Genomic DNA, 27,324 nt, shown 5'->3' on the forward strand with positions numbered 1-27,324 from the left:
TTCTATGTAATAATCAAAACTGTTACTTCTGTTTAAACCAACTGTTACTTCTATAATTATCAAAACTGTTACTTCTGTTTAAACCAAGGTAAGTTGTGCAGGCAGGTGTTTTGTGGCCCCCCAGATTTATCACTGTACTCATGGAGCTGAGATGGGGAACTAATAAAAAAGCCATTCCAGGACTCAGGTGGCTTCAAGGAACAGCTCTTTTCCAACCATCTTTGCTCAGGCAGGTCAGAGTCACCTTGTCATCTGCTCCTTGCTGGAAGGCACAGCAGTCAGGCACCCTTCAGTGAGTGGGTGTGCAGAGTCCATTCATTCCTTTCAGGATCATTTCAGCAGATGAAAATCTAGTGGCTGCGTTTGGATCAGAGTCTTGGTGGTTAGTGTTCAACAAAATTTCAAGATTCATTTCAGCAAAGCAAGCGTGTACAAAATGCAGACCTAGTACAGACATATCTTTCACTCTTACATCAGGGGTTTTACCCTATTTTCTGTGTGAGAGTTGGGAAGTCCAAGTGCAATACAAATGTAAGTCCCTCACTTTGACTGAGATCCATCGTTTACCAGCACAGCATCTGACATGTGGACTTCAGTCAACAAAACTTTAACAGGTTTTGTCTTGAGGCAGTGCATATATTTTGTATTTGACACCCTCCTCCCAGTGATCTTCATTTTTAGTAGTAAATTCAAAAATATCTTATCTGATTCACAGTCTGTCAAGGAGAGATATATCTGCGGCTGAGCTGCTTGCTCCAGCTCTGATTGAGAAGGTGTAAGGGCTCTTGGGCACTTAAATTTTTTTAACTGTGCGTGAAAAGTGCTTGAGAGGCTCTGATGCCAGGAAAGTAGATTCTATACATAATGCATGTCAATTCTTGTAGTGTTCATTTATATGGAACAAATTTAATCTTCCAGTGACCTTTCTTAAAGAACAGTGGTTTTGCTGGCATTGCTAAGTGTGGAATCCCTCTAGAGTGAGTATGGGAAACTTTGCATCTTCACCATCTGTACTCCTTAAAGTGCTGCTAATCCTACCTCTCTAGGCATGCAAAGGAAGCTAGAAAAAAAATTGAATACGTATTCATATGCTGTGATGCCGTGATGTTTTAAAGGAAGGAATAATAGATAAAAAATTTGGATGAGGATTTAGAATAAATCTGATGCTCTAAAGAAAGAACAAATGTGTTGAAATATTTTTCAGTATTTATAGCATCTTGAATCAACTCACCAAAATGCCAGGTAAATAGAAATGAATACAGAGAATTTTAGTGGTGCTTCTGCTTTGGGAATGTGTAGGTATAAAAATAAAACAAGAATAAAAGAAGAAAAAAAACTGGTTTATGGGAGGAAATTTTTAAGGGTCATTTCTACAGAAACTGTTCTAAAGCTGCAGGAGAATAGTAGATGTCATTGAACTGAAAAATTGTATCTTAATCCACATAAATCAAAATATGTCTGGAATTCACTTGTGTTTGGCTGTGTATAAGCATTGCCCTTGATCATTTCTAGAACCATAATGTTTTTAAGTAGCTGGTTTAATTTTTAATTGAAACAAACTTTTAATTAAGAAATAAAACATTATGTTTTGCCAAACAAAATACTACCTAAAAACTGCTCAGGAGGAAAAGAAATCCCTGGGCTGGTTGCTATAGCAGCAGAATCAAAAGCAGCCATAACAAAATGATCTTTAACCTGAAGTAGAAATGTTTTTGCACCAAAGGAGCTACATCTGTGCATATTGTTTTTGACTATGTGGATTTCAAACCAGGATAAGTATCAATTGACACTTTCATTGATAGAAGATAGGTTTATTGTATTATTAAGCGTCATATTATGATGCTTTTGAAAAAATATTTAAAAAAACTGTGGATTTGTGGCAGTCCAGTGACTGTTGGACTGTTCATCTCCCAACGTAGCACAGATGTTCAACTATGTCTCACGGTAGTGTTGGAACCCATCTGTGGCAGATTGTATAGGATAATTCAGTGGGAACCCTTCTTCCACTCCTTGTCTTTGCTGCAGCACACTTCGTGCTCACCCCCTTCCGCAAAGCTGCATCTTACGTGTGTGGAAGCTCACCTTTGCCCCAAGACATTGCTATGATATAATGATATTACTCATCATTACTAAGAAGCACAACTGCAAAGTTAATGTTTTACTCAAGTGTTTTTCTGACCTGGTACATAACTAAGCACAAGGCAGGCAAGTATTTAGGTTCAGATGGATGTTGAAGTTGGATGTTATTTGAAGGAAAAAGGACAAGATACTTCTGGGTCCTCTACTGTCTATAGTAGAAGCTGTCATGTAAACACTTCAAGGCATTGAAAGATGGAAGGGCAGTGGAGTTTCTGCAGTAAGGAAAAACATCAGATCACTTCTTCTCAACCCGTTGTTGACTTTAACTTTACTGGGAAGCAGTAGCACTGACCATGATCAGATCAGATCTGGGCATATTGCAGAGCCGTGGAAAGGTAGTTCACTTGTGAATAAATCAGTGTCAGTAGCAGTTCCACAGGAAAGTAAGCATGTAAGTAAACACCTTTGCCTGCACCTGGTAATTTACTGAAAGTTTGTGTTGATATTTGGTAGATTTTGTTGAATGCAGTAATGGAAATAAAGTCTTACTTTGTGTAGTAAGTAATAACATTTTTATTATCTGTTTTTATTATTTAGGTTGGAAATCTCCCAAATGATTATATGATAACCCTTAAATATGTCCCGAAGATGGATAGTCTGGTATGTACAACCACTTCAGGTTATTCCCAATAAAGCAGCCACTGGAACCAGTAATGGCTGTAACATTCTGTACCTAGTCCTATGTCTTAGCAAGTTACAGTTAAATAATGTTTATTTCACTTTTCATATGGTTCCCAAGTACTTATTTAATAGAAATGTCGAGTGATTCCCAGTCCCTTAAAACTTTTATAATTACAGGGATTCTAGGAAAGTCTTTTTCTTCATATTAAACTTTTTAACTTATTTTTTTGTGAAAAGCCAAATTTTCATTGTGTTACTATTTTGTCAATATTATTTCATGGTGTCAATTGAAAAAATATTGCTTTCTTAAAGAAATAGGTTCTCAGTAATTGTACTTTGGAACATACTCTAGAAGTCCTTCTTGTTTCAGCCAGTGGAAATGCCACTAGAGCACAAAAAATACTAAGTAGCCAGTAAAGAGAGCCCCAAGCTCAGCAAATGGTGGTGTCAGTAACTAAACAAACCAGTAGAATTTCAAACATACATTGTGTTATTCTTTCTTTATAATCCCATATTTAATACATAGTGGTACTTTCAAAAAAGCATTATCTATACATCTTAAAATTGTATAACATTTTTATTTTTAAATTGTATTATTTTATTGATCAATCTATTACATATTTTTTGTTTTTCCTCAGTTTAGCAAAACCATTTTGAAGTTTTGTATTGAAAACTTGGTTGTTGCATACATTGCAATAAAAAGGAGGAAAGGAAACAAGTTGAAAGTACAAATTATGTTGAATGCTATATTGTTTTAAGGCAAGGAGAAAAGTAAGAAACTTATGATTTTGTCAGTTAAACTGAACAACACTGTGCCTGTCTTAAGAATTAATCATTGTACAAATACATCAGTAGCTGAAAAATATCTACTGGATGTAAGAAGCTGGTTTTGTGTCTGTACAAAGTTTTCACTGTAAAAATCCAATTTGTATGTGATAAACCTATGGAAATGTGTCCTACCCTACAACAATGTAGCAAATCTAGCAATATTCCCTATTGTTATTGGAAAATTATGCCAGAAGCAACATTCAATCCTGAATAACAAGAAGATGGGAGGAGGAAAAGGAGGGTGCAGGATAGTGAAGGGCACTGAGTTGTGAGGTTATAAAGAGTTATGTCAGATGTAGAAGTGTTTTTAAGAGTTTTGCTGGAAGCTTGAGGCTTTCACTAAAACTTAGAGTACTTCAGAAAACCCAGTTTAAAGTTGGTTCTTTAGACAGGAAAACTGCAGAATAAATGCTGTGAAGTCAGGTACTAGGTCCAATATAAATAAAACTAATAGAAAATTTTCCATTTCTTAGAATATCCAATATTTAGAGAAAAAGGAAGCAAGATTGGCTGCCACCATCCTCTGACTGCTGGGCTTTTTGAAATTCACTGATCTTGGTGTCTGATGTGAAGACATTCACATCTGTGGAGGACAGCTGTAGTGCCCTTTCCCCAGCTTCCAGCCCATTAGCTGTTGGGCTGGATTGAGGCTGTTCCCTCCACTGCACTTCTGGGGGTGTTGGCAGATGAAGAAGGCCAGGGAACCTGCTTGAGCAATGAGTCCTGGTTGTTCTCACTCTTGCCTCTCTCCATGGTTCAGTTTTGACTGCCAGTATGCAAATTCTTTTCCATTCTTTTCAGTACTATGTCATCTTGAGGTATCATATCCAGAAATTTAGATCCAGTTTACATTTACAGCAAGCAGCCAAGAAATTAAAAGGAAGAAGTTCAGAGCTGAGACTTCCATGTTCCCTTTGCACAGCACTTTCAGTCATGGTAATGGCAGGTGCAGCTCTTGGCCACATGCCTTCACAGGAGAAAGTACTCAGCAGTATTCAGTTTGCCAAATTCTTCTCTGGGAATTTCAGGTTGTGTTATGCATACCACAGCAAGGGATAAGTAGGCTTTACTCTGGTCCATGCAAGCTGGGAAACCCATGACTATGCCTAAAGTAAATGCCTTTTGCTCAGCTCTGAAGAAATGGTGCTATGCAATTTTTTTTTCAATAGATTTTAATCTTCAGTGCGTGCATAAAGTGGGAAGTGTTCTCAAGGTAGCAAGTCCCAAATGTAGATGACTAAAGGTAGGAAGGCAAGGTGAACACAAAGCAGATGGGAAGCCAGTGTAGTGCATGTAACAGGAACAGACTGACCCATCCATTAAACAAAAGGGTTGTTGCATTATGCACTAGCTCAAGGCAACTGAGTGGCTTTAAAAGTAGTCTTGTATAGAATAAACTGTGTAGTCGAACCTGAAGGTTAAAAGGCAGAGATGACAGCAAAGGGCTGAATTCAGAAGAGGAGATAACTTTTAAACTTCTACATAGATGTAGAAAGTAAAAGCCAAATGAGAGCAACCCTGAAGTACAAGGGAAATCACATTTGCAATTGCCCTAAAATGTAAATCTTGGTCAAAGTTTACACAAAATATCAGAGTCAAGCCTCCATTTCTCTTTGCAAATAATGTCATCTTTTTCAATTAGAGCAGTTTTAACCACGTTTTTGGTAGGTATTGACATAGGAAGTGATTGCACAGCTTGACATTACTGAAAAGAAAACTTAGAGCTTTTGTGAAATACAGCTTTGTAGGTCAGAACAGTTCAGTTAGAGGAGACTCCCACACACATGCTAAACCACAGGAGCAGCAAAATAGGCTCCCTGCTGGAATTGCCAAATGCTCACTAGAAGAAGCAGCAAGCTCATGCTAGTCCCTGCCAGAGGATAATGCTCACCCACAAAACCTCAAAGGTAAAGGTTTTCAAGGTTTCCAGTTCAGGGAAGCACAGTAGTTAGTTCTGTGTCAGTGTTCCCACCCCAAAGCAGAAGAAAGAAAATGCATTGCCTGTCTCGTGGGGGCAGTGGGACATGGCACAACATATGCTGCTTGAACAGAATATGTTTCAACAAACTTTCTCTGATTTATTTGCTTCTGCCTCCCCCTTCACCTTACTGTCCTCGAAGGAAAAAGGGGAAGCAGACTTGAGTCAAATACTATCATTTTGCTTTTTGTTTCTTTCTTTTTTAAGTCATTGTTGAGATAATTGCAAAAGGTGATATCACTTACTTGCCACAGGTTTTCATTGTGTGAAAGAATTGTACGCAGAAGTGGAAATTCAAGTGGAGCTGAACAATGTATTTACATTTGGTTCTCTAAGCCTGGAAGCCTAATAGTCTGATTAGTCTTCAGAAATGTGAAGTGTATTTTTTCTTGTGAGAAACATTTACACATCAAAGAACAACACCTGTGGATTTGTTGGGTTTTTTTTTTAAATAATCTGTATGCAGGTTTATTGAAGAAATTGAATAAATGAGATTAGGCCTAGAAGTGTGTACATTGCCAAACATTTGCTGTGTGTTGCTGAAGGTGGATTCAGTGGGTGCTGCCTATCCACTGCACAGCAATTGGAAACTGGTTTAGTGATACTTAGAGTACTTTGGGTTTGTTGGGCCAAGATCTTTGTATCTGGAAGTCTTTAAGGAGACATTTTCAATATTGGAAAAATAATGTTATATATGGAATAAATTCTCATAACATTTGCTATTAAAAAATTAGCTTTTATTGGGAAGGTATTTACAGGTACAAATTGCAGTTCTGACTTATGCATTACCTGTATTTTTGCTGATCATGCCATGTTAGGAATTTTCCTGGGCTGGGTGACTTTTTCCTCTATTTGACTACTGTTACATATGTTATATATATCTAACTAAAAGAAGTTAATGACTTCCTCTAAGACAGCAAGGAATTATCAGGTTTCAGTCATGTGAACAGATGTACAAACTTTGTCTGCAAATTAATTGCACAGGTGTTAGTGTATACAGGGACAGGCTGTGCAAAACACTTTTGTTATCAAAGATTCAGGAAGAAGAAAGGCTTTTAGATCTAGAAACTGCTCCCAGTAATGGCATTTAGTGAAAAAGCTGAAGAGAAAGAATTAACTCAGCTAAAAAGTTTAAAGGTGGATAAAAGCACACAGGGATTTCATGCAAATTTTTTATGGAAACCCTCCTGAAAAGAAATTTAAATCAGGGATCTTTGGGGTCAACTGAGTCATGTAAGGTAACGGCAATAAATGAATACTGATATTTAAAGAATTGTTAAGGCAGTAGGAATTGAAAAGAAAACAAATAGGTTAATGAAAGCATGGACTAGGGTTCATAGTAACATGTTCCAAGGCTCAAATGCTCAACACACTGACACTTGGCATTGCATTCAATGATAATTTAATGAAGGGATGGCATTCAACAAACAACCATAAACATGTCAGTATCAGTCAGAATAGAAATATTACGAAAAGGAACGAAGAGAAAATGGGTCACATTAAAGAAGAAGAATTGTAATTTGTACTTTTGAGATAGTTTAAATTGGAAAGAACAGTCTAATTTACTTTTACACATTGAGATGTTTAACCAGTTTTTACAAATGTCTGATATTTAATTTACATCTGTTTCTCTTTTTATCCCCTGACAGCCTAGTCACTGTTGGTTGCATTTGATGGTGCCTGAATTTTCAATAAGTCTACATAATCTTCTCCAGAAATTTTCAGATATTCCAGATATGTCGGATGTTTTAAGCAACTATTCAATCATCAATAATCTCACAAGGATAATTAATGATCTTATGGCATGCCTTGCTTTTGACAAAAACAAGGTAATTTTATGCAGAGTTTCAGCTTTTGTACTGGATACTTATTTTTTACTTTCTGTTGCACAATATTCAGTAATTGTTTAGGAATTTCCAAGGCTTTATTAGATTTGCTTTCATTTCTATTCCTGTGCTTCTGAAATCCTACTTTGTTTAGAAATGCACTGAGTACATTGTGCTAACATTGGTTAATTTTTATCTCCTGTTTCAAAGAAAAATTTTTTCAAGGAATTACAGTAAATACAATGACCTGTATGCAGTTATTTAAAGTCAGAAATGCAGTGATCTTCCTTAAGATAATTAATCCATTCCGATCTTTTTGAAACTAGCAGAAATCTTCCTTGTGTATCCAGCTTAAATTATATATTTTGCTAGTGATCTTAATGTAAATGTAAAGATGATTTGGTTAAAGTTATTTATATACTCTTAGTATGTATCACAGTGTGTGAAGCTCTAAAAGCTTTTCCATGGTTTAATTAACTTTTTTATATAAAGGCACAGCAAAGACCAGAGGACATTGGTCCCTTTCCATGTGTTTCTGGATTCTGACAGCAGCTGGAAGGATTCTTGTTCAAGAGATGTCTGATTTTCTGTGCAGGCAGGGAAGTGGGGAAGAAATTAATTTTCTAGTCTGTTATCTAGATCTGACCAGACTATCACTAATTAAAAATAATTCTGTAGTTGAAGGTTTTGTCCCACTGAATAAAACTGGTAAAATACACCATGTCCTTTAGAGCAAGTATTTTATCTTTCATATACAGTTGTTTTTGTCAGATAAGTCCTTAGTTTTTGTAATTGCAGCTTTTCAACACCCAAAATGAATCAAATAAGTAAAACACTCAGGTGCCTTCAGAGTGGAATAACCTTGTAAGCTTGCTATGTATTTGCATTGCACTGCTGTGAGTATTTAGATATTCCCTACTTTTCCAGTTCAAACTGAATTATCTCCAGTCTTCAGTGTATATATCTTTTTCTTTTCTATTTTTGTCCTGATGATTCAAAGCACTCAGCTGGGATGTGGTTGAGAAAGAGGAATTTCATTCTGTAGAATGGAAAAGTAAATATCCTGTAATTCAGCAAAACAACTAGCTATTGATTTCCTTAGAGAATAATGATCTTAAGTCTAGCACTTTCAGCATCAAACATAAAATAACTTTGGAGCCAAAACCAGGAGGTTTTCTTTAGGACATACTTAGACCATGTTCTTACCACTGTCCTCCTTCTTAAGAGTACAGAGTAACCCCAGGCCAAACTTGACTTGCTGACATTAAAAAAAAAATAAATAAGAAAACCGTTAATAATCATCATGGATCTCAATCATGTTGTTTAGTCTGGCATCACAAACATGTCTGTTAGACCTCAGAGTGACTGGGCTTCCTTGTGCTTCCTTGTTTATAGTTGCTCTTATTTTTAGGTCTGTTATCAGGGATCTTAGCCTGTTTCTGAGCAGTGGTGTACCCCAGCTATTGTATTTTGTTCCCCATCATCTTGATGACAATACCAATGATTGTTGTGTTCATGTGTTGAGATTAAAAGACTCATGTGAAACTTTGCAAAGTAATGTGAAATCAAGGGGTTTTTTTAATGAGGGGAATTTTAAAAAGTCTCTTGGTTTTCAGTATAGGATGGGAGACTGTCTTTCATTCCTTAGCAATTTTGCAACACTGTATTAATAATTCATTTCTATTTGCAAAGCTAATTAGAAATCCTCAGATCAGAAGGTTTCTCTGTTTTATGAGATTGTATACAGCTAATCTGGTTGTCTGCAGGTTAAAAATATAAATAATTTGGTATAATCTTTGGGTATTTTTATCATTTGTTGAGGTGTTGAAATGTGCATCTCCCTTGACCTTCTTTCAAGCTGAATTCTATATTTTACTCTAGGATTTTGTAAAAGAAAATGGTCACCTTTATGAAGAAGGTCACTTCATTCCTGAGGATTTTTTTAGGCACTTTAATAGTACCATTGAGGTCTACAAAGAGTTTGCAGACAGATTGGATAAGAATGACTGCATTCTGCCTTCAACAGTAGGAACACCGGAGAATGGTAAGAGGGGTCTCCTTTCGGGGAGCAGAATCTCGGCAGATAAGAGTGTGTGATTTTCCTTGGATTTCAGAGATGCTAAAGATCTGATACCATGCCTCCATGTCACCTTTTTACTGCAAGTTAAAATAACTACTGACACTGAAGGTTGTGTTTCTGTTCGAAGTCGAGTTCTAGTGCCATCACTCCTAGAAACATCATTTCTCAGTATAATCAAAATAACCTTGCATTATGCTGCTCTGTTTCTATTCCTCCAAAATATATCCTGAGTTGTCTTTTTTACATTGTCCTTCTTATCTTCTCTTAATGCTCTATTTAGTTTTATAAGGCGGTAAAAGAGCCTAAGATTGCACAACTGAAAGGAGAGGAAGTTAGGACAAACTGTAAATTGCAGCAGCCTCAAGTCACCTTCAATTTCATCCCACTTTTCCTGAACAGGGAAATGTTTATTCATTTGAACATTTTAACAAGCTCAGGTCAAGCTCCTGCAGCTCTTTCTTATCCTTCCAGTAAATGGAGGGTTTGTATTACCTTTTCTTTTACTCTCTCCAGTGACAGATACTAGCTTTTTAATTAGGTCAGTGTGTCCAGTCGTACAGTTACATCAGTAGTAACTAGAAGCAGATCAGTGCCATAACTTAAGAACTTGTAAGCAGTAACTGCTTTTCCAGATTAGCTATTCAGCAGCAGCTCAGCATATAGACACTTCTGCATCTTAATAAAACTACCTTTTTTGGCTTAATCCACTTTATGAAGAGTCCTACAGCCAGCTTTTAAAACAGCCCTATAGCCCCATTAGAGTAGTCCTGTAGCCCATCGTCTTATATAGAGGGAACTGTATTTTAAGTTTCATAATTCTGACACATTCATTTTCTATTTAGATTCCAGAGTCGCTGTCACAAAAACATTTTTGTTTCCTCCTGTTGCTGCCAGCTCTCTTAGGAATGACAGCATTGGCAGTAGCACTAGCAGTAACAGTAAGTACAAGTGATTGAATATATGTCTCCATCTTGTTCTGGTAGCTGGTTGTGAGAGCTCAGAGGAAATGTCATTAATTGTGCAAATTAATGGGAAGTTACATGTTCCTGATGGTGTACCATGTGTTTCTCAGCTGTCATACTGAAATGCAATGAACTTATCTAATCAAAATGTAGAGATGCTATCGAGTTACAATTATGTGACAGCAATCTACAACTTGGAGAGGGCAGGCCTCTTCGTTTTGGCTGTCATGAGGTCTCACTAGTCATATGGCCTCAGAAAATTTGGCCAGACACTTCATTTTAACTCTCAGAAAAGGAAGTTGCTCCAAATGAACAGAATAGCTACCCTAAATCAGATGAGGGTACTCACATGAACAAAGAGGATACCTGTACATTGCATTTTGAGAGTACTGTCAATCCCAACCAAGCTTTACACCAGCCCTGAGGCCAGTCCCCATGTTTGTTTGGTGTAGTTGCAGTAGGGCCACCTCCACAAGTCAGCATGCTTTCACTTGGGGTTAATGACAAAGTCACTACCTTTCTGGCAGGCTGCAATCTTCTCTCTGGCATACTCATGTCACCTTTCTTATCTGTCTTGCTCACTTATTGCATGACAGCTCCCTGATAAGAGTCCAGAATGGTTGCTGTAAGAGCCTCAACATTACCTATCACGAGGTCAGAAAGGGTGTAGGCATCTGAGGTGAAAGGAAACAGTGAAGTTTCAGGGGCTTTTAGTGACATCATGTACAACAAGGTGAACACTATCTGGAGCTTCCCACGTGAACAAGAAGGGATTTTCCTTAGAGGTTCCTGAAATGGTGATCAAAGTTTAACCTTGTTGTTTCCTTGTTCTCGTTTCCCAGACACGTCAAGATGACAACGTGTATCTGGCTCTCTTTACATTTCCCCTTTTCACTCCACAAAGATCTATCTTATCTGAGTGTGTGATGATGAAGTATGTGACTGGTACTCCATGTGCTTGAGGAAATATGTGCAGAGGGGCAGCCTGATGTAATCTAGTGGGCACAATGGTAGCTTCTGTTGGTGACACAGTCGATACTAGGCCTGAGTTTTTTCTCATGATCCTTCTCTTTGGAATGTGTAATCTAGTTACCCTCTGGGCTTTTAGCACCATGCATGCTACCTTGTAGTTGGCTCACAGCTGCTATCAGATTTGAAGCCCTTCTTGATTGCTTTCTAATTAAGAGTAGGTCTTAAGTCATCACAGCCCAGAACCCTCAGAGTAGAAGGAATTAAAAAACCCCCTCCACTCCTGGCTGCCAGCCTGAGTCTTTGGAAAAGAGAAGACTCACTGCCGTAGATTCCTTGCCAGGAGGTCATAGAGCTGTCTGCAAATAACCTGATGAGCCCAGGGCCAACTCTGAGGCACTAGGAAGGGGTAAAAGTATTCATACCTGTCTCTCTCTCACGTCTGAACGTGTGATAATTTTTGCTGTCATTGCTAGAGGAAAGATATTCAGCCATAGCCTGAAGCAATGGGAATAGATCAAGAAGACAGACAGATTACCGGAGAAGTTCAGATGTAAGGAGTTTGACCCAGTACAGTGACAGGAGGAGGAATGCCAGGCAGTGCAGTGGAGTGTGGCACCTGTGTTTGTACTGTGGAGGAGAGTGCAGAAGCAGGATTATTAATCTTGTTTTATAATTGGAACTGATAATCAAGTAGGAAAAAAGCCTAATTAAAATAATGTAGTTAATTGCTTGGCTGCCATATGCTCTACAGGTGTGTTTTAACTGATTATCATTCTCTTAAGCAATTTATTAGAAAATTGGATATCAGTTAACAGCCTTATGTAGAAATGACATGAGGACTGCATGTCTGGCTGGATCAGGGGACAGTTTGAACTCATAATCAGATTAAATTATATTAATTTGGATGTTGACTGGTTACACTGTAGTTACTCATTTGGAGGTTTTTTGCAGGGAGATGCTGTGGAATCTTTATTGACATCACTGGTTTATTTCCTGAAATGGCCTTTAATGCCAATCGTAGTTTGGTCTTGACTTTATTGCTGAGAAAATTTTGGTTTTAGTTAATCCTTACCTTCTTGGAATGAACAACAGTGAATAAACCTTAATACTTCCCCTGTGAAGCTTCCCCAGCATAACAGTCCCCTGGCTTCAGTATTGTTCTCAGAAAAGCACCACTAAATTCAAATTTCAAAAAGGAAAACATTGAGAAGAGGGGAAGCCTGAAAAAAACATCTTCAGACACAAGCTACAGTAATTTTTTTAAATTAACCCTTTAATTCTAAACAGTTTTAAGCTGAGTTGTTCTTCAGTTTAATAGTTTCTAGAGCATTTAGAAGTGTTCAGTGTTTGCAAAAGAACCCCTCCAGATTAATATATTTTGAGTCTATTAAAACAGTCTATGTAATCAGATGACTTTGAACTGTACATTCAACTTAAACAAACCTGAAGTGCATCATCCAATAAAATAATTAGTGAAATATCATAGAAATTCTATATAAATTAGCTAAGGTATGGATTTTTATTTTTGCTATTTTTGTTGAGTCATATTTCATTACTCCATTGTTCTTATACAACAATAAAATTAAACTACAATAATAGAGTAGCATCTCAACTAAATATACACAAAAAGTCTCAGCCCAGACAAATGAAAAATAGAACAATTATGCTATTCTAATTGTTTTTTGAATGGTAATAGTGGTTTATTCATTCTTGTATATTGAATGTAGACTTGTAACATGTTTCCACTTCATCTTTTCTCAGAAGCAGAAAGATCTTTTCTTATTTCTCATAAAATTCTCAAAAGACTAGCACCACCATCCCAAATTCATTTAGGCTGCTTTGTTCTTTCCTCTTTGTGTTACCTGTAATCCATTGAAGTTCCAATTAGCTGGTAAAGTTCCAGTCTTGCTCATATTTCTCTGCATGATTATACCACACATTGCCTAGAGAATGTAGATGAGATGGTTCCTATGTAAAGAAGAAGGTTCAGGATAAGAAGTCTTGAGTCCTAATCTCTTCTTTTCAGTGGTTGAAGCCATCAGATGAATTTCATGTTGCTCTGATCAAAGCTTGAACTTACTAGCTGTGACTAAAACTTCTCCTTTAATTGAATGCCATAACATTCTTAATAATTTCATGAAGAGTTCAGTAATTTCCTCACAATAATTTAGCCCTATTATTTAGTCCTGAGTACCTCAAAGAACATGTAAACACAGAGATCTGTGTAACTGCTTTTAGGAAGAAGATCTCCTTTTTTAATTAAGCAAAAAATACCATAGTTTAATTCAGTAATTGCACAACAATTTTAAAATGTTCACCCATGGCTTAATGCAATTGGTCCTGCCTTCCGTGCCTTTGTTCCGTTGTTCCAACTTAATAGTTAATGGAAAACCCTAATGAACAGGTGAGAGCTGCTCTGCATTTTTACAGATAAGATCTTGTGGTAATTGTGCTGGAACTGAGCAGAGGTAAACTGGAAATTCCTTTGAGACATATATGGCAAAAAAAAAAAAAAGAAGCCAGTGCTTTCAATCATAATCACACATGGCTCAAGGTAGGAAGCAGGTCAATAACTTCATTGTGTAACTGAGTGGCTTTTAATGTAAAGATATTTTGTTTACAGCTTAACATCTCAATGTCCATGAAGACTATACATAAATCAGCATCAAATGAGATCACTTCCTTAGGGCATCTTCCACAAGATACAGACTGAGAGCTCTGAGAGATGCTGGCCTGCATCCACTCCCTTTTTTCACTCTGCTGGATAGAGTGAGCAGTTCCTCTGGCATTGCCCAAAGTGCTCATAAAGTTATTGGTACACCTGGTTTTTGCTATTCCTTCTCCTGCTCTGCCTTTACAACTGATGGGAATCAGAATCTTTCTGTGTAGAGCTCCAAAGTTTCTAACAGAGGAAAAGGTCCCTGTGGTAGCCACCTTTCTTTCCTTCTCTCCATATTCATCATTAAGACAAGTCCCTGAGAGGTTCTCCAGACTGAAAATTCTTCAGCCTGTTCTGTTTTAAATTTTAATATGCATAAAAGGCACATGAAGAAACCTGCCATGACTCATTTCATTCTCCCCAGATCTTTCAAGAGAATTTTTTCTGGACTTGAAAGTGAAATTAAATATTCTGGTTTTGCTTGCTTTTTAAGGTAGTTATGGATTGCTTAACTTTCAAATTAATTCATACACTGTCATGTTGTGGAAAAGAAAATCTGTTGTCATTTTTAAAAGGTAGGCTAAGGAGAGTGTCATAATGGTACTGTATTTAGGCTCGATCCTGGATTGCATGTCCCCACATGGAAAGCTAATTATAAATTCCTTTCAGTTTGCCATAGATGATGAAGAAATTACCTGCCTTGGAGATAACTTTTCAGAAATCAGATTTTTCCAGTTTTAGATACCTCATTGTAAAGGGGTCTCTTCTGTTGTCTTAAATTGCATTAAATTTTTGAAAAATACTGTTAAAAACAAAGGTACAAAATTATCACTGATTATCCTGCATGCAGAACATTTCTCTAGAAGTTCATGTAAAAAAGAGCATGCTTGCTATGACATGCTGCCCAGCACTGTAGGTAAGCAGAGCGTTTTTGAGGTTATACACTCTACCGTAACATGTTATCAAACACATTACGCTCTACATGACCTGAAGAGTCTTTCGTTTAAATTTTGTTTCACTTTTTAATTTTTTCCTGAAGTTTGCGGGGTGGAATCCAGAAAACATAGCCATCCCCATATGATTTACATAATTTAGCTGTAAAACTCAGCAGTCTCTCACTGAGAAGAATGGCATTAGGGAAATGAGGATTGCTTTTTACTTGCTTAGAGCACAAGAGCAATATCAGAATTTTCTTCTGAGAATACAGTTTAGATAAATGACAACAGGAGAGCATTTCTAGGGTTGTTCAGGCTGGCTACACCCATTTGATTTTTCCCAGTTTTCTTGCAGATCAGTTCTGCAAGTAAACATCCTCTGTGCCTAATCTGAGACAGAAAGTTAGAAAGGTTATGTCTCCCCAGTTAATGTCTGCTCTTGGCTTTAATGTCTGAGAAGAGAGAGGCAGACTAATCGATAGCCTCTCTTTTTCAGCTGTTGTTCACCTCTGTAGACCTTTGTCTGCTCTCTTTCCCTTCTGTAGACAGATTTCTTTCACGGTAAGCTGGCATCGGTTCTGCTTGACTGATGTTCCCTTTTAGTGTGCCGAATCTACCAGATATAGGTGAAACTCAAGCCCCTGCAGTCAGAACCTAGACTTTGTAAATAGTGTATGAGACACAGAGATATATGTAGTATAATGAATATATAAGGTATAGATTTTATGTTGTCTTGTTATTTCTAACAACGTTGAGCCTAGAAAACACAGCTGAATTTCAGAGATAAAAAGAATATTTGTCTAAAACTTGAAAAATGTCAACAAGAAAATCTGAGAGTTGAAAATGAATTGCTAGTTAATTATAAGAACACTTCTTTCTAAACTAACGTATTTTCTTGAAAGCTGTTTAATAATTTACTAAACACATGTTGTTTGACCCAGAATATCATACTGTGTGTGCTTAGACATTTGCTGTTTGCATGAGTCACGCAAATTTTGAGTGCTGTCAGTTCATTTTCATTTCTATGTATCCAATCACCTACACTTTTCCAGTGCTTACAGTTTGGTTCTTTTCCTGTAATCTGTCAATACACCCACCATTCGAGCTGCAGACACTCAGTTTGAAATGAACCAAACCTGGGTGGACAAAATACCAGTCTCCTGAGGTTCACTTTGCACTTCAGAAGGAGGGTCCCCAGGTGATTCTGTTGGACTTTCCACATCCTGCCCTTGAAGGGAATGAAGGGACTGACTGAATGATTGAAGGGATGAATTTTAGTCTCAGCTTGCAGACAGCTCCCAGTGAGGGGAATGGAATTGTTTGTGTACGTAAAAGAATAGGATTGGTGCTCTTCTACACAAAATGTTAAAAGCTATCAAGAAATGGTTATAACCAAATAACACACTGTTAAACCTCAAGGTACAAGGGTTTGATCTTGCTGAAGTCAGTGGTACCTTTCCAGGAAGCTTTAGATGTGATCGAGTTTATTCTGTTAAATTAACTTACCCTGAGAGCTCTCATGTTGGTCATTGGTTAGTGGCAAGGCAAAGTGCCTGCAGTCAGTGGGAGCCGTCTGATGGAACTAATGCAAATGCATGAATTGATATATATTCTTTTTCAAATAATTGCTCTGTCTTTCAAAGTAAGACCTTTAAAAATAAAGAAATCCAAAACTTTGAAGTGTAGGAAAGAGATGATTCTCAACAAATGGCAAAAAGAGAATTGTGTTGGTACTTTTCAACATTGTTGTTTCAGAGGTGGGTAGAGCATCCTTGTGGTCAAAAATTTGCTGTAAGATTTTTATGAAGTGCATCTCATGTACATTGCACTTTGAAGTATCTGTTCTGCTATTTAACATGCTGTTATGTAGGTGGTGCATGAAAGTGCTCTTGCTAATAGTGTTGCCCTGAAGACAGTTTTCTGCTATAAATCTGTCTTCACTAATGAGAGTATCTTTAATTACAGAAGAAGCACTTGGCTTCATTAGCAGCTCCAGCCTGCAAGGGATCAGCATAGCACTGACATCATTGCTGTCTCTCCTTATTGGCTTTATTTTGGGAGCCCTATACTGGAAGGTAAGAGATACTACATATTGTTTACATAGTGATGTTACATTTCTTAGCTATGGGGAGGTGGGAATAAGAGAACCATTCTGTATTTGAAAGCAAGTGATACCTCTTTTATCTCCACTTAACTGTGACTTGCAGATGTAAATCCGTGTGTCAAATTCTTGAATTCTACCATCAAAGTTCAAATCCTGTCTTATCAGCATGATCGCTCTCTAATTGGAAACAAAAATTGTGTGATTCACCCAATTTTCCATTTCTCCTATTGTATATTGAGAAATGATTCTTTTTTTTTGCTTTTGCCCCTTATTCCCCTGCCTACAATACAAAAACTTCAATAGTAAAATTTATATCAGTAGTAGATGTATGTCAGAGGACAAGGTTTGGCCTACATTTTGCAAGATGACTTTGATTTTGAACATCTGAAGCAAATTAAGCAAATTGAAACATACAATTGTTTAGTTACTAAAGAAAACTTTAGAATATTTATAGCTTTAGAATATTTATATTTAGTGCATTTTTTTCCTAGAAAATACATCCCAAATCCAGACCAGAAAGTGATGAAACTACACAGTGTCATGACTATCAAGAGGAAAATGAGATAAGGTATATTGTTTCACTTAAAATTTCTACTTACAGATGTAATTTTATCTCTGAGAACTACTTTGTGTTTAGCTGTGTGACAAACACAAAAAAACCCCAAACACAAGGTCTTGCTGCAGAGGTAAAATATGTGCTTATAGTGTGCCATTTAAAGGACTTTCTGGTTTCAGCACAGAAGTTGATATGGAGGATAGTTCTGCATACAGTGTTTTATTATGAGGATATTATTTTGTCTGTCTTTATTCCCACTGTGAGAAAGGATTGCTGAGACCTATAGGAAAACCAATAAAATAAAGTAAATGTTGTTATTTGCTGTGTGTTGTAAAGCTAGGTTGAAGTTATATAAATAAATAGAAAGCAATGTCTTTCTGGTTGTGCTCCTAAATCCTTTTAAATACCTTTTACAATAACATTTTTTATGTTCTTTCACTTTTTTAATTTCCCCAGGGTACTATGTTTTCTGGTTGTTTTTTTTTAAATATTTGTGGAAAGTTAATGAGAACTCAATCAAATGCTAATAACTTCTTAAGGTCATCCTGAAATGATTTATGGCTTTCTTCCTACTTATACACTATTTTATCTGATTTTTAAAGAGAGAAAGTTCTGAGAGAATCAAAAATATCTTAGAAATAACAGTTCAAGTCTTTGAAGTTCCTTGGACATGACATTTTAAGTAAGAATAAGTCTATGCTAAAGCATTTTGAGAGTATTGTTTAGCTTCATATTTAATGATGTTTGGTCAGATTTTAACTATGAATGATTTAGGGAAAGATCTGATGCAGGTGGCAGAAGGACATGTCCTGTAGTGTTCTCACACTGTGTGAAATGTCTGGTGCTGCCCATTGGTGAACGGACAAATAGGCAAGGTTCTGATCTAGCAGTTTGGTCACAGGAGCTGAAATTTCCTATGTTTAAGCTTGCTAAAGTAATATATTCTTAAAACAAATGTTCTTCTTTTACAGTATATAGAATGGAAGGCTGTGTATTCATTTCACCAGTTATATTAGTTCCTACAAATAACTCATTCTGCACATCGTCCTCATAGGTGTTAAAACCTGTGAAATGGAACATACATTTTCCTTTTAATTTCACAGAAAATACAAAACATTTTATATGAAGAAAAGGTGACAGAGTTAAATGCAGGAGAGGACCTTTGCAGGAACTTGAAACAGATTGCATTGTCTATCAGATGTCTTCGTAAATATATGGCATGTGTTTTGGCATACATGGCATAGATGACTATTACAATTTTCTGCTCCCTGAGAAATTAGGAATATTCATGTATAAGTAGGAAGAAGTAATATCAAACATAAATTATAATTCTTTGGGTTTCCTTCTTTAAATTTTAACTTTTAAATTACAAACCCTTCTATTCAATTTCCTTGGAAGGCTATTACTGTAGTAATAAAGTACCTTTTTTTTATTCCAGTATGTTGCAGCAAAAAGAAAAGGAACATCTACAAGTGTAGCTGTTGCTTTTTCTCCCTCAACACTGTTACTGTTTCGTGTACTGGTAAGTTGGTTATGGTGAGAGTTTTACCACAGACTGAACTACTTTCAGCTGCTTCAATATAAAGTGATTCAGAGTCCATTCTCAGGAAAAAAAAAGAAATCTTGCTATCAGTAGGTAGCATTTAGCAGTGTATAAGATCTTCAGCAGCTAATTTAATTAATCCTGTTTCATTAATGTAGACCTTTGATTTTTAACTTGAATGCTTCAAAATGAAATTTACAAGAATTCCAGCATAAAGCACAGCTACTGCTTCTCCCTTTCGGTGTTACAGCTGATACAGAGAAGCCTTCAGCTGTTACACTACAGCTGTTTCAAAGGAATGTGAACTAAAAAACACAATCTGGTAAATTAGCAGGTGAGTGTAGGAGAACAGGCCAAGTAGAGTTGAGCTTTCATATAATTGTAGCTTAGTCAGCACATTTCTGTAGTGTCTGTAGCTTTATCAGATGCATCAGTCTTGCTTTAGTATGTAAGAGTGAGCAGCAAAGGTGAGTGAGGTTTCTCAGTCCCAGCTGTCCTCTGCAGAGCAGCACTTCTCTGGCAAGAAGCTGCTTACCACAGAAACTGTGCTGTATTTAACCCATGGCATCTATGTAAGAGTCTGGAAAATTCAGACAGCACTGGGCTGTTTATTTTTTTATCATGAGTGGAAAGAGCAGTGTTAGGGTATAACAGACAATCTCAGTCTGCAGTTCATCCTTTAGCAGTTACTCTCAGATGTTCAAATGATTGAATTATCTACAACTTGAGAGATTTTTCATTATCCTTAACTGCTTTGTTCTACCATATGCTCATTGAGACGCAAAGTTGTCACTGCATTGGACAAGTTGTTCCATTTTTCCAAAGATGTAAACTCAGTTCGGTTTGTCCAGATGACTTCAAAGGGAAGTTTGCTGCCAGAGATTGCCAATACCAAAATGCCCAAACAGTTCTGTAAAACATGAGAGTGGTTCCCTTACCTTAGATGACATCAATGAGCTTTTGCAGGCAAGTGTGTTCTTGCATCAGGAAAGTACATCTTAGAACATTTTTCCTTCTGAGTAAAGAAATCCCTATGCAAGTGTCATTACATTTATTTCCAAAATTATAAGAAAAAAATGTCTATGTTGTATGTCTGATAAAAGATCTATTTTTTAGTAATACAGAAAGGAAAACTAATCAGCAAAATCAAAATTTCTGTTTTTCTCTTCAGGCAGGTAACAGTTCCATGTTCGCTTCATAAATGAAGCAGCTTTAAGCACATTCGTATTCCTTCTGGAGTGACAGACTGAGTCTGCATCTGTTGTTGCTGCCCATGACTCCATAGACATGATACAGAAATGAGGACAATTTGTGTTTGTTACTGTGAAACCAACACTGAATTGAACAATGACAAGAAGAGTGTGCACTTAGCAGGACTGTATCTTATGTGAATATCTACCTTGTGTGATATTTGAGGTTTTTTAATTGCATTAATACTTTCAGCTTACTCTGGCAAACAAAATATGACCTGAACAAAAAAAGTATCTTTCAAATGCCTCCAACAGTGTGTAATCATTGCAAGTCATAAATACCTTTGCATCCTTAATTTAAATTCTGTGTCCTCTACCTTGATGTCTTCAGATGAAGGTCTCTGAACTGACAGAAAACGCAGAAACGGATACAGATAACATACTCTTCAACATTGTATATAAAACTTGAAAGCAAAGTCATGCCCTGAGCTTGTGCTCTAGACTTAGACTTATAAGGAGCTGTGTTTATGCCTGTCAAAGGCAGTGAGTACAGCAACACGTGGTCTCTATCGGGTGCCAGGTGGCTGGTTGCCCACCACAGAAAGCCTCAAGAATTCATCAGCGTTGGTGGTCTCTGTTCAGGAGAACCAAATACTGGATGAAGACAAAGTAAACAGGAGGTGAATGTACCTCATGGAGTTTGAAGAATTAAGTGTAACTGCTGAGTATGTGAACACTGGTGAAATTTCCAGTCATGCTAAGGCAAAGTAAAGAGTCTGAATTGCGTTCAAACATCACAATAAAGACAAGCCCATGAAATGCATTTTAAATTCTGAAGATGCATGCCATTTATACCTTATCTGTAAATGTATAGCATAGAAAATCTGAAAGATCCTGAGAGTGTATTTAGCTTTTACTTACATCAGCTGTAATTAATGTTTGCATTGTGTTTTAAGTGATTAGTAAGCTTTAATATCCTGGCATTCTCCACTCTTGAAAGTTAATTCTTTTGAAACAAAAGAGAAAGGCTTTGTTCCCCACCTGTCTTCTGCATCTATTACTGTTACAGTATCCATGGAATATGAACAGGACTGATGTACAGATGTGCATTTTCAAGTAAATCCTAAAAATGCCATGGTAAAAGTTACAAGTGTAGTTGTGCATCTTTTCATCTTATCTCTTCCCAGATAATGAGTATGAATTATTTACCTGTATTAGGGGTTGAAATTCAGAAGGGTAAAGGTAAAGGCTCACATGAGGTGACAAACTATCATCTGTCATGATATTGACCACATGATATTGACCAGCTCAGCAAGAGTTTTAGTTTAAATAACTTGAAAACCTAAAAAAAAAAAAAAAAAACCAACCAAAAAACACCACCAAATCTTTTAAATCTTTTAAAGTTTTGCATAAATTTGGAGTTCTCCTTAAAATGTATAGTTATTAAATTTTTTAAGAGTCCTTGTGGAAGTTTTAATCTTCTGCTCAATTTTCTGAGAACGATGCATAAAAAGAATCATCTAATATATACGTGTGTGTGTGTGTGTGTGTGTGTGTGTGTGTGTGTGTGTGTGTATTATTGGTAAAACTGTCTTTCAGACTTGTAAAGAGAAAAAAAATCTCAGAACCTTACCATACTTGATGATGTAGCATGTAGCTACACTGCGTGGAATTTTGACCCTATTGTAATAAGGTTGAAATTTCTCACAAATTTGCTGATGGAAAGATTTGATCATGCGGGATTTTTATTTATACTCAGGCCTTTTTTGCACTATCTGTTTGTCAAAAAAAGGTCTTCAAGTCCTCCTCAGCTGGTATAAATTAGCATAGTTCTATTAAGAATAACAGAACTTTGCAGTTTGCATCACCTGAAGAACTTCTCTTAGACTAGATCAAAAGAAGCTTAGTGTCAGAATTAGACCTTCACGTTTATTCTGAAGATGCTGGAGCACTCACCAATTAATTACCAGGGTTGCTCATCACTTCTAAAAAGCAAGTGCATTCCTCAAAAAATGGAATTCCCAATATAAAGCTGAGTCTTCTTTGAATCTCTGTAGTTCTTGACTCACAAGGCCCTCAGACTTTGAGTTTCAAACTTTTTTAAGAGGTACTCTAAAAGAAATGTCAGCATGACCTAACTGATGGAAATTTGCACCTTATTGGTAATGCAGAGAATAACTGTGTATTGGTTTTGACTGAATGGAAAAGTATCCACAGTAATGGAAGCAATTATCCTTACACATTGTATGAAAACCTTAAATACTTCATAAAACGTGCTCTTGTGGCTAGCTCATGCATTTGACGGTTTGGGTTTTTTCCTTAGCTTCAGTAAAACAAAAATCTTATATTTATTAATGTTCTTTGTTGATAAAAAATATTCATTTTTCTAAGTGCATTCTTTCCAGAAAATCAAATATTCAATAACACTTAATTTGGGTCACATTGGTGTGCCCCAGATTATACTTGGATATTCAAAAGCAGCCTATTCAAATTTTAGGCTTCTTGATCTTCAATACTATTGAAAATATCAGTTATGAATTGAAACAGAAATAAAAATTGACTATGGCAAAATGTTCACTTTCCAGTCACTTTCAAATAATGTCAGACACTTTAATCTCTTCCATGGAGCAAGGTAAATTTTGAATTCTATGGGAACAGAAAGAAAGCTCATGTATACTTTTGACCTTCACATCACAAACACTGTTCTTTGAATGTGTTCAAAAGTCGTGTGACACCTGGAGTAGCAGAACTGTTGTTGGACCACATGGTTTTCCCATTCTTTGCCCTCATTTTGAGAGATCTGAACACAAGAGAGATCTGATTGAGTATTCTCAATCCTTTTGCAACCCAGAAGGAGACTTCTGGACATTCATGGATACACTAGGTGGCATGGCACTTTGAAGTGGCATCGTGAATTTACTGGAAACTTTCTGTGTCCACTGAGGAGATCTTTACTTTGGACATAGTGAGGTTCTGAAAGACTACTGACTTGTGAGACATCTTTGAAATCAATGGAAATAGAGTAATGTACTCTTCAGTTGGAGATGGGGTGGCAGAAATAGACCTTTAATTGCTTCTCAACTTCTAAAGAAATTTAACTACTAAAGAGTGATCAGTTTTTCAGTCTTCTTTTTGGGTAGACAGAGCCCATACATTAATATAGTTGGAAAATCAACACACTCCCTCTTAGAATAAAACTGGGGGGAAAAGGGGTGTTTTATTTTTTCTTATAAAAGTCAACCAAATTTGGCTTTTGGATATCTGTGGTTTGGTGAGAAATGTAACATTTTTAGGTTTCCTTTGAAATAGTTGAACTTTGCATGCAATTACTAGTGGCCTTGTGAGAATAAAAAAGCAGATAGTCTTATACTGAGTAACTGTTCTACTTTAGATGTGTATTTACTTGAATGAATTAATGGTACTTATTTCATCACGAGGTCATTTTATAAGCATATAAAATGTGCTTTACTATGGAGTATGTGTACAACCTGCACATGTTTTAGATTCTCATCTGCAGCAGCTCTGTTTTCTCTGTTGCTCTACATAATATGCTGAAAGTGTTCAGTACACAAAACAGAATTATTAATTTGAAATTTTAACAGTACACATAAAATACTGATATTTTGAGTTTGATTTACGTTTAAGAATTATCCAACATTTTGCAATTCATAAATTTGATTCAGCTGTCTTAAATGCAGATCTACAGTAATCGTGGCATGTTGTTATTTTTTTATCAAATTAATAGAACGTGGAAACTTCAGACTCTTTAGTGATAGAGACACAGATGTTTGCTGGTTGCATTATGGGCAAATTCATTTATTTCAATGTAAATGTCAGCACAGTTTTGCATAGTTACATTCTGACTGAAGATAATCAACAAAGTTTATAAAATGTGATGTGTATGTACATATGTGTCCTCTTAAAGATAGATGTTTTCCCAGATCCCTTTTTATACCAGTTCAGATTTGGAATTTACATTATATACATATGCTTTATTGTTCTAAATAAAGATATTATGCACTGTCAAATAATTAGTATATTGCATTGTGTTAGCCCCAATTAAGACATTTTTATGTCCTGTCATCATCTGAAAGAATTCTCTGTCAGAACATATGCTGCTTGATGCGGACTCCTTCACTTGATGCGGACATTTCATGATAATGCACTTCTTTTGCTCCTCCTGGTAAGGATGACATCCTTCCTTTAAGTTTTCAGCAGTTTACTGTGGCTTTTCTGTAAGAAGTCTGGGATGGGATGAGTTTGGGAGGAAAAAACAGAGCTGCTCAGGGAGATCTGGCACCTCTCCCTTCCTGAGAGAGAATGAAAATATGCCAGCTAAAGACAAAGAGGTAAACCTGCTGAGACTTTCAGCCTGCCTCAGAGAGCATTAATGAGCCTTGGAAGACAGAGGGGATGTTGCAGTAGGCAGATACAGAGGGATTTGTAAATAAGGATAAAGTAGAGACAGGAGTGATGAGGAAGAGTAGAGCAGGGTTAATGGACTGGGACACAGGGGAACAGAATTTGGAGATGCCAGAATCTGGGGTATGGCTATGAATGAAAGCTGTGGCTGCTGATCTGGACACAGCCAGAAGTGCAGAGTTGATGGCTTGAAGAAGGCCATGAAACAGCCCTCACTGCTGGTGTAGCAGGAGTCATGCCCTGAGGAGCAGCGCTGGTGGCTCAGGTGGGTCGGCAGTAGGATGGCACTTGATTCAGCTGAGGCTCCATGAGCACCATGTAGCTGCAGAGTTGGAAACGAGTGTACTTCATGAGCCAAACTGCATTAGCGCAACAAAAACTCCAAGTTGACCTGGAATTTCAGGAAGGCAGAAGTAACTGTAGGGTACCTAGAAATGAGATTTGAGCACTCTTAGCTAACAAAACAACTCTTACTGAAATCAGGAGCTGGTAATTCATAATCAGGTCCAATGTCCGGATGGAAATTGGCAGTGAGGGGTGTCCTTCAAAGGTCTTTATTGAGAAGAGTAGTGTTTAGTATCTTCATCAATGCCACAGACAATGAGATCTAGTGCTCCCTCACCATGTTTACAGACAGCATCGAGCTGAGTGGTCCCAAATGTATCTCAAGCTGCATAAACAGGAAGCATGGCCAGCAAGTTGAGGGAAGTGACTCTGGCCCTCTGCTCTGCTCCATTCTGGTGACATTCCACCTGAAGTATTGCATCCAGCTGTGGGGCCCCAGCACACAAGAGGAATGGAACTGTGGAGAGGGTCCAGAAGAGGGACACAAAAAATGGTTAGGCGATGAAATATGTTCCTGTGAAGAAAGGTGAGAGAGTTGGGACTATGTAACTTGGAGAAGAGAAGGCTCTGAGGAGACCTTATGGCAGCCTTCTAGTACTTAGAGAGCGCTTAGAAGAAATATGGTGACTTTTTAGTAAGAACCATTGCAATAGGACAAAGGGCAATGGTTTTAAACCAAAAGAGGACAGATTCAGATGAGATATAGAGAAGGAATTTTCTACAGTAAGATAGGTGAAATACTGGAACAGGTTGTCCAGAGAGGTTCCCTGGAAACATTAAAGGTCAGGTTGAATAGAGCTCAGAGCAAACTGATCTAGTTGAAGGTGTCCCTGCTTATTTCAGGGGGGCTGTTCTAGATTGTCTTTAAAGGACTTCTCCAAGCCAAACTAATGTATGATTCTATGAATTGCAGCATATGCATATGGAGTAAAGGGCAAGAGAGAAGGCCTGGGAAAATGTGCAGCTCTTCAGCCAAAGTGACACCACCATATTTTTGGTAGTCTGTTTTACAATGTTTGGTGCCTTACATAATGCTGACTAACTGCATACCAGCATCGCTGCTTAATCTGAACCCTGCAGATTTAAATGTGCTAAAGGATTGAGAGAAATATTTACCTTCAGTTTTCCAATTTTAGTTTCTCCAAAACAATGAATATAAATACCTCGTTCAGTAGATGGAAACAAAGGCTATCTTTGTCCAAATCATGGACAGCATTAATAATGACATTTTCCTACTTCTGTCATGCAGAAAAACAATGCTTATTATAATAAACAACTGTTTCTTGATAGCAATATGTTTTAACAGCTTAACACTTCCATGAAATGACTGTATTTTAGATGAGCTGGATATATGCCCGCTCCACATACACTCCATGCTACACTCCAGTGTAATTTTATTCCATGTTAACAAATGTGTGTTACTAAACATATTTTTGCCCAAAGCTTCTGAATGATGATAAATAATATGTTTTCATCTTAACAAGATGGGTTGTTTCAAGATTTCACACTACATTAACAGCTTATAGAACCACTTCCTTACTACTCTTCATGTAGCTGTTTATGACAATTTTTCTCCCAAAGTTCAAACGTTTTTTAAATGGATTAAGTTTCCTAATAGCTACAAAGAAGCATGTGCTAACACAATCAAATTTTATGTCATTACATACTTAAAAGGTATTATTATGTGATGGTGCATAGTGGAAAATATGGTTAAATTAAAGCAAACTGCCAAAATCGCAGAGAGTGCAGAAGAGAAGTTTAGCCCTCTTTTTCCCATGCCGTATCCCAAGGTAAGTTATTTCATGTAACAGGAAAAATCCCAAATGCAATTATAGTTCCTCTGACTTGTAGCCCCTTCTGCAAAATTCCATCATAAGCAAGCAGGAACTAAAAATACAGATGAGACTTTTTCCAGACAGACATGAGCCTTAGGCTTCTGGCCAGTCACAAAATGCAGGACCATTTTCATTCTCTTTTGGCAAGTTATTTTCTTGAGCTCATGGAAGAATATTCAGCTGAGATCACAAAAGCCTCTTTGTTTGTCACCAGTTCTGCTCTGCAGGATAATAGCATGATAGCAAAATTGGCCCAATTAGAGTAAAGAAGCTGCAGAGCAGAATGTATAGCTTTTGTCATTTTAAGTGACTACCACAAGTGACAAAAT

The 27,324-nt window shown here is 37.0% G+C and overlaps 1 protein-coding gene across 1 annotated transcript in view; it reads left to right on the forward strand.

Annotated features, from left to right (window-relative positions):
* Positions 1-24,424, forward strand: part of KITLG (KIT ligand) — a 56,795-nt gene extending 32,371 nt beyond the window's left edge. Inside the window, exons 3-10 of the mRNA XM_054631968.2 lie at positions 2,677-2,739; positions 7,216-7,395; positions 9,274-9,436; positions 10,315-10,410; positions 16,966-17,075; positions 17,596-17,672; positions 19,099-19,182; positions 20,375-24,424. Of these exons, the coding sequence (XP_054487943.1) occupies positions 2,677-2,739; positions 7,216-7,395; positions 9,274-9,436; positions 10,315-10,410; positions 16,966-17,075; positions 17,596-17,672; positions 19,099-19,138 (729 nt within the window). The 3' untranslated portion in view covers positions 19,139-19,182; positions 20,375-24,424. The remainder of the gene's footprint in view (positions 1-2,676; positions 2,740-7,215; positions 7,396-9,273; positions 9,437-10,314; positions 10,411-16,965; positions 17,076-17,595; positions 17,673-19,098; positions 19,183-20,374) is intronic.
* The last annotated feature ends 2,900 nt before the right edge of the window (positions 24,425-27,324 follow it).

This window comes from Agelaius phoeniceus, chromosome 5 (assembly GCF_051311805.1).
Source record: "Agelaius phoeniceus isolate bAgePho1 chromosome 5, bAgePho1.hap1, whole genome shotgun sequence".
NCBI lineage: Eukaryota > Metazoa > Chordata > Aves > Passeriformes > Icteridae > Agelaius > Agelaius phoeniceus.